Genomic DNA, 9,821 nt, shown 5'->3' with positions numbered 1-9,821 from the left:
GGAGAAGGGAGGAGAAGGGATTGTCGCTTGGCTATACCCCTGGGGGGTGATTTCTCGCTTTCTGTCTCTCTCTGTCTGGCTGGCGAGCGCATGCGCCCTATAGCGAAAACCTCTCCAAGAAAAAGAACATCGGTGGTCTTCAGTGGCTGAGCCCGCTGCAGCTCCCGCCAGCGCCACCCTGTGGTGGGGTGTAGGGGTGCTCTGGGGGTCAAGAGCAATGAACTTCACATCTGGAGGTGGCTTTAACCTCTGAGCCTCTCGGGGACACTGCATGGGACCAATGACAGAGAAGCAGCTGACTGCCATGGCCAGGAGCCCCCCTCGGTGTCCAAAGCGCAGATCCAGCACCCTGGCAGTGTCCGCCATCCACACGCCAAGGACGGGAGAAACAGTACAACTGAAAAGAACGCAGCCCGTGGGCCAGGCCCTGGTGATGGGCGGCCTTCCTGGCTGGCCCCTTCTCCCCAGCACGCCCACCCACCATACACACGTGCGTGTACACACAGAAGGATTAAAGGGAGGAAGGAAGTCCCCCGTGTGGAGCTACTACTACGTGTCACCGTTAACATCAGGACCCCGCCATTGTCACTTCTCTTTAATGCCTGCAGGCACGGGTGGTCGCCCACGTTGCAGATGGGGAAACTGAGGCAGGGGCCAGTTAGGTACCTTCCTTAGGGTGCCGCACGTCGGAACTGGGTGGATTTGAGCTCCTGATGTGGGACTCCAGAATCTAACCCCTCCTCTCCTTGACAGACAGCCTTGGCTTTACTGGGGAGGCCTCGCCACGGTGCCACACCCCAACCTCAAAAAGAATTTCCTCTCCAAAAACCAGAGGATCCCTCGGTTCTGGACAGGGCTGGTAGGTCATCGCTCATTCTGCCAGGGTCGGGGCTAGTGTGGGGCCCACTTGCTGGAGGACACCGAGGCTCGGAGAGGGAGATCCCGTGCCCGAGGACACCCACGACTCGCCGGCCAGGCCCAGGGCCTGCGGTGGAGGGGGCGGTCAGAGTGCGGGGGCTGGCCCCGGGGAACGTCACGGCCGCCTCACCTTCTCGCTGCTGCTGCTGCAGGAGGGGCGGCGGCTGGGGGACGCTGTGCGCAATGGGCGTGATGGCCGCGGTGGGGTACATGGCTGCGGAGACCGGAGCGAGATACAGGGCGGAGGCGGGGCGTGAGGCCAGGCGGCCCCGCACGGGGCGGAGCGGGACAGGGCGTGGCCACGGTGGAAGGGAAGCATGGGGCGGGGCCATGGCTCAGGGGGCGGGGCCACAGCTCAAGAGGCGGGGCCGGGTTGGGGCCGGTGGAGGGGCGGAGCCAAGACCAAATGGAAAACCAAGGTGAGGTGGAGCCATGAGCTAGGGGGCAGGGCGACAAGATGTAGGGCGGGGCCACCACCAGACCCTGGAAAGGAGAGCTAGAGATGGGGCGTGGCTTTGGCAGATAGAAGGGAGGAGGAAGAGGCGGGGCCAAGAGTGGGCTGGGGGCAGGACCAGAGATAGGAGGCGTGGCTACACAAGAGGGAAGGGGGAGGGAACCGCCTGTGGGTGGGGCTGGGGCCTGGGCGGGGCGGGGCCGCCCCCCTGCCTGTGTACTGCTGGACTCCGGAGAAGGCAGGATGGAGCGTCTCAGCTACCGTCGGGCTCTGAGCTGCGGGGCAGAGGGAGGGCTGAGTGAGGTGAGGGCAGCAGGAGTGTCCATCCACCCCTGCCCGTTAGAGCCAGAGTGAGCGCTGACATCTGCCCCACTTCGCGCTAAAGCCTTTAAAGCCGTGACCCGTTTCCCAGGCGAGGAGACCGAGGCTCAGAGGCGAAGCCCTCGCACTGGGACGCTCAGGTTCCGCACTAGAATCCGGGTTCCTCGGGCTCCCGAAAGGTGTAACTCTCACTCCCATTTCTCTCTCCCTGTCCCGACCTCTCATCTCCCCAGGGTCCCCTCACTCTTCCGCCCCATAACTGCCTGGCTGCATCCCCACCGCTAGCTCATAGATCCCCCTCCGCTGCCACTAGGGGAGGAGAGGTGGTCCCAACCCCAAAGTCCGGCGTCGGGGGAAGTTCAGCAGAGAGCGTGCTGGGGCAGGGTGGTGGTGGCGGCACAGACACCCCCACACAGACACATGGGCGCAGGTACCAGGGTGAAGTCCCAACGTCTGAGTGGAGCTCTGGTTCTGGCCGGGGGCACTGTCCCGGCTTTGCGGATGGACCCTGGCCGTGTATGATGTTAGCATGGGGCAGCCGGTGAAAGGCCCCTGGGACCACTCCGTACTGTTTCTGCAACTCCCTGTGGCGTTTAAGCATTTCCGCACGAGTTAAAAACAGGGCCGGCCTGTGGCCTACTGGTTAAGGCATGTGGAGTCCACGGCCAGCCTCCCGGTTTGAATCCCAGCCCATGCGCATGGGCGCATGCATGCCCTAAACCCCACGGGTCGGCGAAATGGAGGGGAAGGGATTTGGTGTGACTACGCCCCATCAGGGGTGCTTTCTCCCTCTTGCTGGCTGTTTCTCCCTCTTGCTGGCTGTGGCCTCCAGGAGCACGGGCCCCCTCTGGCAGCTAAAGGCTCAGAGGACTTATTTCACGGAGTCAGAGTTGGAAGCGGCTTGCCCTGAAGCCCTGAGTGCGGGGAGAGCAGGATTCTGCTTCCTGCAGTCCCTGGGTACCGTAGTCTCAGAACGCAGGCTTCTTCCAGAGACACCCAGCCTGCTTTGCCCCTGTCCTGGCCCTGGGCAGCACCCGAGTTACCTGGGTAGGGCACGAGGCCATTGGCATATACAGTCTCCAGGGCAGGGTGCCCGCCCGCAAAGGGCATGACGCCTGCAAAGCCGTTGGTGAGGGGGGCCACGAGGCCGGGCACAGCGGCAGTGCTGAGCAGCGGGGGTGAGTGCAGTCCTGTGGGGCAGAGGAGCGTCATGGGGAGCCCGGGCCACTGGACAGGCACCCTGCCCACCCGCCTCAGGTCCAGCGGACTCACCAGAGGCAGGCGCGATGGGGGTGGCAGGCAGCCCGTTCAGGCTGACCGCGCCAATCTGCTGGATGTGACAGGGGGAGAAGGCCACGCCGGGGCTCAGGTAGCTGCCCGAGGTGGACAGCACGGTCGTCTGCTGCTGCATGAGCTGGGGAGGGACAGGGGGGCTCACTGCCTGGGTCCCGGGCTCCCGGGGGCGCCAGGCTGGGATGAGGGCTCGCCTGGGATCAGGGTGTACTCGGGAATGGGGCTCCGGGCTCGGCCTGGATCAGATCTCCACTAGGCCAGGTCTCGCTGGAGGAGCTGACTGAATTTGGAGGTTCAGGGCACAGCCAAGGTTGGGTCCAGATTGGAGATCAGGGTCCCGTCAGGGTCAGGGCCCAGCTGGGATCAGGGGCTCCCTTGTTTGAGATGGGGCTCAGCTCAGGGTGGATTTCTGCTCGGCTCTGAGAGGCTGAGCCTGGGGTGGTGTCAGTCCAGAGTTGGGGTCAGGGCTCAGCTCATGCTGGGGCCCTGGCTGGGGCTGGCACTCAGGGTAGGACTGAGGCAGGGACATCGGCCGAGCGAGGAGCGCGGGCAGGGGGCGGGCGTGCGGCACTCACAGCCTGGGCGTAAGCACTGCAGGGGCTGAAGGGCAGGGTGAGGGACGGCGTCAGGATGCCTAGCTGGCCCACCATCTGCTGCATGCGCCGCAGCGTCCGCTCCTTGTCCGTGTCTGCGAACTTGACCACCAGGCTGGACGAGGCTCCCTGCAGGGCAGCACAGAACTCTGGGGTCCCGGGGCCAGGCCACTCGGGCCCTTTGGCGAGGGCTGCAGAAGCAGGCGGCTGTCTGCCATGCGCATGGACCCCCGGTTGCGTAGCTGGGGCCAGAGCGAGATGGGTATCCCGCACCAGGCAGCCTGATGGCACAGATGCCCAGGCCCGGGGCTGTGCCTGGAGGGCGGCCGGGAGGGGCCGGCAGCCAACCGAGTCCTCGGAAACAGTCACCCAACGCTGCAGGGGCAGAAGGCTCACCCACACCGAGGGCGGGAGAGACTCCAGCCGCCAAAGCTGCAGCTGCCACCCATGCTTGAGGGCAGGTGAGGCTCTGGCCGTGGGAGAGGGACAACAGCCAGACCGTCCTAGGACAGCGCCCCGCGGAACCTGCAGGGAGTCCCGCCACCAGCTCGAGCCCACCTGTGGAGCACAGGCGCCTGCCCCCAGCAGGGAAAGGCCCTGGCTTCACTGGTGGGGGCAGGAACTCTGGCATCACCCTGACCTTTGCAGCACCATGCCGCTGCTGGGAGGGGTACCTCTGCAGCAGGTCCGAGGGGGCCCGCGTGTCCTTCAGCCGGTTCCTTCCAGCAGTCCGGCCCCAGCCTTCCAGCATGCCCGCCTTCGTGGGGACCTGTCCCCACCGTGGCGACCAGCCCTGTCACTGCACAGCTCTGTACAGGAGCTGAGCCCTGCCCACTCCCACCTGGGCCGTGTTCTTGCCATGCCCTGTGCCTGGCCTGGGAAATCCAAGCCACGCCCCCGCCCCGTCTCATCCCCTCTGGGACACTCTCATGTAGACACGCACCCACACACACACGGCAACACTCCACCCGCGTGCACACACTGGTCCCCACAGACGCTCACGGTTGCCATCTGCACCTGCAGACACACATACACTCAAAATGCGCACACGTGTGGTCACACAGTCGCACTCACACTCACACGTGCATCTCCACAAGCATGCACGTGTGTTCACACGTGTTCACATGCACACACCCCACCCTTAGATAACTGCAGCTGTGCACATGCACACTCACCCCAGGCAGACTCACACGTTTGCACACATGCATGCTCACACGCACACATCAACATACACGCATCAACGTACGTGCACACTCACCTGGCTCACACACGTTACCCACGCAGACTTACCCACACCTCCCGTGCACGCAACCTCACGGAACCCTCCCTTACCAATCACTGCACACCCACACTCTGAGGTACACCCACACGCACGGCCTCAGCACGTGCCGGTGCCCGCACACCACAGCCAGGGTGCACAGCACAGGGAGGGACGGGTGGGCGGCTGCAGAGGTGGAGCGCCTGCCGCCCCGCCGCCCGCACTCACCGGCATGGTCTGGCTGCCGTGCAGGGCGTGGATGGCCGCCTGGGCCTCCGTGTGGGAGGAGAACTTGACAAAGGCACAGCCTGCTCCGGGAGAAGGAGGAGAGGTGAGGGGGTGCAGCTGGAGAGGGGGAGTCAGCGAGCAGAGGAGAGCTGGCCATTCGCTCGGACAGACAGCTGGACAAGCTAACAGCCTGAGGGTCACAGTGGGCCCACCCCTTGGACAGGTGGCCAGAAAGTCCGAGGGCGGACAGCGTCCCCACACAGCCACTCCTTCGCCCCCTCGGCCCAAAAGTCAGCCAGTGTCGGAGAGCGGCAGGGACCGCCTGCGAGCTGGCCAGGAGCGGGGCAGATGGGCCGAGTGAGGCAGTGTCAGGGAGGGCTTGCCCTCAGGACAGGGAGGGGCCGAGAGGGGCAGGCCCGTGGGCACAAGGCCCAGGTGGTTCGAGGCCAATGGGTGTGTTTTAGGTGACAGCCCCATCAGAGCCACCAGTGTGACAGGTCAGACAGATGGACGTCCTCGAGCACCAGGTGACTGACCCGCAGACGGTCACACAGGCAGCCTCCAGCGATGGACAAACGACCGCCAGACCCAGGCCAACTTAGATGGCTACAGTCGTCGGGCCCCAGCCGGATGGAGGACGGCTGACACCCAGCCGTGGGGACCGCTGTGGGGCCACTGGGGGTCCTGGTGGTACAATTTTGCACGTATTCTGAAAAGCACCGCGTTGGGCATCTTGCAAGGGTGAATTTGATGGCATGCAGTTATGTCTCAATATCAAAAAAGAAGTCAGACAGAGCCAGCAGGGGGCATGGTGGTTAAGGCAGTTGGATTCCCACATGGCTGACTGTGGTTCGAGTCTCAGGCCTGGTGGCTTGAAAATCACGCTAGGAGCGTGTACGTGCATGCCTAAAATCCCGAGAGAACTGCAGCATGGCCATCCCCCTTGAATGGTGATTTCTCATTTTCCCTCTCTGTCTCTATCTGTCTCTCTTGAGCAAGTGTGCACGCACCCTACAGCAAAAACGAAACTAAATTAAATTAAATTAAAAGAGAAGACAGGGCTGAGACAGGTAAGCAAGGTCGGTGAACGCCCAGGGAGACAGGCAGGCGGTGAGATCCCCGCCACAGGAAGACAGAACCCCTGTGCGCCCTGGGGCAGGAAGGCAGGAACTCAGAGGCGCAGGCAGATCCAGACAGACGCAGTCTCACGGACCACGTCCGTGGATGAGTACACCGGTGGATGAATCAGAAACTGCAGGGCGCAGGGAGTCCCAGAGGGTTAGGACTGGGTGGGAGTCTACGGCTTCGCCCAACCGCGTCAGCCAGCCCAGCCGAACCCCCGGAGCCTGTTCCTTCCCACTAGCCACGCCCTCAGAGCCGGCCCCGCCCTCTGTCCAGCCTCTCTCCTGCCAGGTTCCGCCCGCGCTGCAGGCCCCGCCCTCCTTCCAGCCTCTCTCCTCCCAGGTCCCACCCACACCGCAGGCCCCGCCCTCCGTCCAGCCTCTTTCCTGCCAGGTCCCGCCCACACTTCAGGCCCCGCCCTCTCTGCAGCCACTCCCCAGCCCTGCTGGTCACCTTTGCTGCTGCCGTCTGGCCCGCGGAGGACCGTGCACTCGTCGATGACTCCGAAGGGCTGGAACAGTCGCAGCACGTCCTCCTCCGACTGCTGCTTGTTCAGCATTCCCACAAACAGCTTACGGTCCCCTGCGGGCGGGGACAGCCACCTCAGCCAAGCCCCCAGCCCACCTCACGAGAGAAGCCTGCAGAAGAGTCCCGCGCTGTGCCGGCTCCTGTTCTGCGTCCCAGAGGGGAAGGCACGGCCTTGCCTTCCCAGCCCCGTAGCTCCGCCCTCCCGCGCACCCTGCACCGCCCCAGCTCCAGGCATTGCCCACGATGCCCCGTCTGGGATGCCCACTCTCAGCCCCGCGGGACCTCGGGGTACAGACGACCTCTTCCGTGCACTGAGCCCGCACTGTGCCAGGGCTAGGAGACGCCGTGGCGCTAGGCCACTGCCTGACTGCTGGGAGGCACCAGATCACCAAGCCTGTGCAAAGAGCTGGGCAGTGCACCCAGGCCCAGGAGCCAGGGGAGCCTCCATACCCCACCTGGACTGGGGGACCCGAACCTCAGACCCGAGGCCAGGGGCTGGGCCAGAGCTCTGCCCCCTTGGGTCACTGCGCTGCTCCCGGGAATCAGGAACAGCTTCAGCTCCCAGGGATGCTGAGCTGGGTCGCTATGGAAATGATTCTCCAGCAGCTGTCACTCACGGGTAGGAAGGAGAGAGAGAGAAAACGAGGGAGAAAGAGACAGATCAGAGAGACACCGGGAGAGAGACAGAGACAGCAGAGACCGAGACAGTAAAAGACACACAGGAGGGCAGAGAGAGAACCAGAGACCAGGGGAGAAAAACAGAGACAGCGACGGGGCCAGCAGGTGGCGTGGTGGTTATGCACTGGTCCCCACCTGCGCCGTCAGAGTTCTGACCGGCAGCTTGAAAACCACGCCGGGTGTGTGTGCGTGTGTGCCTAAAATCCCAAGAGGAAAACGGAGAAGGGACTGTGGCATGGCCAGTCCCGGTAGGGGGTGCTTCCCCACTTTTCCTCTCTCTCTCTGGCAAGTGCATGCACCCTATGGCAAAAAAAAAGAAGCAGAGATGGAGACACAGACCCCACCCTCTACCTCTGTCCCACATCGGCGGCCGGGCAACTGGAGCATGTCCAAGTGCCTCCGGCCTCAGTGAGCTTCACCCGGCTCCGACAAGACTCAGGGACCCTAGCAGTCCTGCCCCACGCCTCTTCTCCCGTCTGGGCTCTCCACCAGACCTTTTCCACCCACGATGGGGAGGGAATACAAGAATCTCCAAGAACGACTAGTCTTGGATCCCACCACGGACTGCTAGGCCTCCCGCCGCCCTGGGAACACCCCCATGGTGAGGCCCAGCCCCGCACAGAACCCGGAGGCTCCAGACTGCAAGTCCACCCAGATGGTCCACCTCCAGCAGACAAGTGCCCATGTGTGAACATGCCAGGGCCCCGCGCAGGCAGGAGGGTGACCCCACAGCGCACTCCTAGAGCAGGTTTGTGGCACGAGACACATCTGCACAGGCATGCCAGGTATGCACACCCCCACACGTGTGTGCAAACATGCACACACGCCCCTTCGGGGACCCCGATCTCTGCGTGGAGGTTCTCATTGCCGCGCATTGAGAGGAGAGGGCAGTTCAGTCCTGGGAAGGCAGCGAGGCCTGGCCAGAGCTGCCGGTGCCCGGGGCCTGGGGGTGCAGCCCCTGCTCCCCACCCGCACCCTGCCTGGGGCCTCCGCGTGTGCAGGCAGGTGAGCACGGCTCGGCTGTCTCCCAGGCAGGAAGGCCGGCCACAAAGCCGCAGCCCCTGCCACGGCCCCTCTGGGGCTGAGCGGGAGAAGGGATTTCCCTCCACCCCACCCCTCCGACCACCCTCAGCCTGGCGGCTGCGGAGCAATAGCAACTACCTCCGCGGCTTTCGCTGTCCGCAGGCTTCACCTGGATCGGCCGCGCCATCTGCGGAGAGAGGAGGGGGTGTCAGGGTCAGCAGTGTGGGGGAGGGGCTCTTCCCCGGAGCTCCTCACCTCTGCTCACCTCCCACCACCAGCCGGCCAAATCTCATGGCACGTGGTCCTACCTACAGGGTGGGATCTGTCTGGCAACTCCTAGTCGGCCTTCAAAACCCAGCAGCAATAGCCCTTCCTCCAGGTATGATAGACGGTTGGGAAGGACAGCCCACTTGCTGCATTCCCTGTTCATGACAGGGCTTGGCAGTTCTTTTCATCAAGAAAACTCACGCCTGGCACGTGTGCGTGCGTGCCCAAGACCCCGAGAGGAGAATGGAGGAGAAGGGATTGTGGCTTGGCCATCCCCCCTGGGGAGTGATCTCTCGCTTTCTGTCTCTCTGTCTCTGTCTCTAGCGGGCACATGCGCCCTATAGCAAAAACCTCTCAAACAAATAAGTATATAAATAAAAACAGGAGTCTTTTTCTCCACCCCAACCTCTTGGACTTGGCCATGTGATTTGATCTGACCAATCAAATGTCCCGCTACAGAAAGTTTGAGTCTAGGCCTTAAGAGACCTTGCAGCAGCCAGTCTTGTCCTCTTGGGACCCTGACACCGGCCCAGCTGAGGCCCAGCCGAGTGCAAGTGCTTAAGTGACCCCAGGAGAGGCCAGCAGAAGAACCGACCAGCTGAGCTGAGCCCAGACCAAACCTGCCACCCTGCTGGATAATGAACAAACAGAACGGGATGGTTTGTTACTCAGCAGCAGCTGACAGATACGCCAAGGTACCTGGCACGAGCTTTGGGTGTGTAGGGGGGAGTGTCACACCTATGGACCAGGTTGCCACTTGGACCCATTGGTCACCTCTATTCCTCCAAACCAGGCCCTGGGAATGATGTCAATGGAAGACACCCAACCCCCACAACATAGCCAGTCCTGGATCTGAGCTAATTTGGGTATTTGGGAACAGGCTCAAAGGATGTGCGAGTGGGAAGGCATCTGCTTGTCCACTGGTCCCGGGATAGACTCCTCCCAGCCTGGTGTCACTGGGGACTCCTACACATCCTTCCAAACCCAGCTAATAACCTTCGCGCCCGCGCTCCTCTGGGTTGAAGTGTCTATGCCTTGCTCTGTCTCCTCCCAGACTGGGGGCTGCAGCCTCTCCCCACACAGGGCCCGTCCGGGGAGGAGGCAGAAGGGAAGGGCCAGAGGAGGGAATCCTGCCAAA

At 63.2% G+C, this 9,821-nt stretch overlaps 1 protein-coding gene across 5 annotated transcripts in view; it reads right to left on the bottom strand.

The window, feature by feature from the left end:
• CELF5 (CUGBP Elav-like family member 5) overlaps positions 1 to 9,821 on the bottom strand; it is a 75,565-nt gene that overhangs the window by 28,378 nt on the left and 37,366 nt on the right. For 2 of the 5 annotated variants that reach the window (XM_006171784.2, XM_006171786.2), the window contains exons 2-9: positions 8,552 to 8,603; positions 6,641 to 6,769; positions 5,066 to 5,145; positions 3,562 to 3,708; positions 2,966 to 3,107; positions 2,737 to 2,883; positions 1,585 to 1,647; positions 1,049 to 1,132 (exon numbers count right to left, since the gene is read on the bottom strand). In XM_006171784.2, coding sequence (XP_006171846.1) covers positions 1,049 to 1,132; positions 1,585 to 1,647; positions 2,737 to 2,883; positions 2,966 to 3,107; positions 3,562 to 3,708; positions 5,066 to 5,145; positions 6,641 to 6,769; positions 8,552 to 8,603 — 844 coding nt within the window. Of the gene's footprint in view, positions 1 to 1,048; positions 1,133 to 1,584; positions 1,648 to 2,736; positions 2,884 to 2,965; positions 3,108 to 3,561; positions 3,709 to 5,065; positions 5,146 to 6,640; positions 6,770 to 8,551; positions 8,604 to 8,724; positions 8,805 to 9,821 lie in introns of those variants that run through there. The other 3 variants (XM_006171785.2, XM_014585556.1, XM_006171783.3) reach the window with 2 other exon arrangements.

The sequence above is a fragment of the Tupaia chinensis genome, unplaced genomic scaffold, assembly GCF_000334495.1.
Source record: "Tupaia chinensis unplaced genomic scaffold, TupChi_1.0 Scaffold149964_2, whole genome shotgun sequence".
Classification (NCBI taxonomy): domain Eukaryota; kingdom Metazoa; phylum Chordata; class Mammalia; order Scandentia; family Tupaiidae; genus Tupaia; species Tupaia belangeri.
The sequence above is the reverse complement of the archived record's forward strand: the minus strand, read 5'-3'. Positions and strand labels throughout refer to the sequence as shown.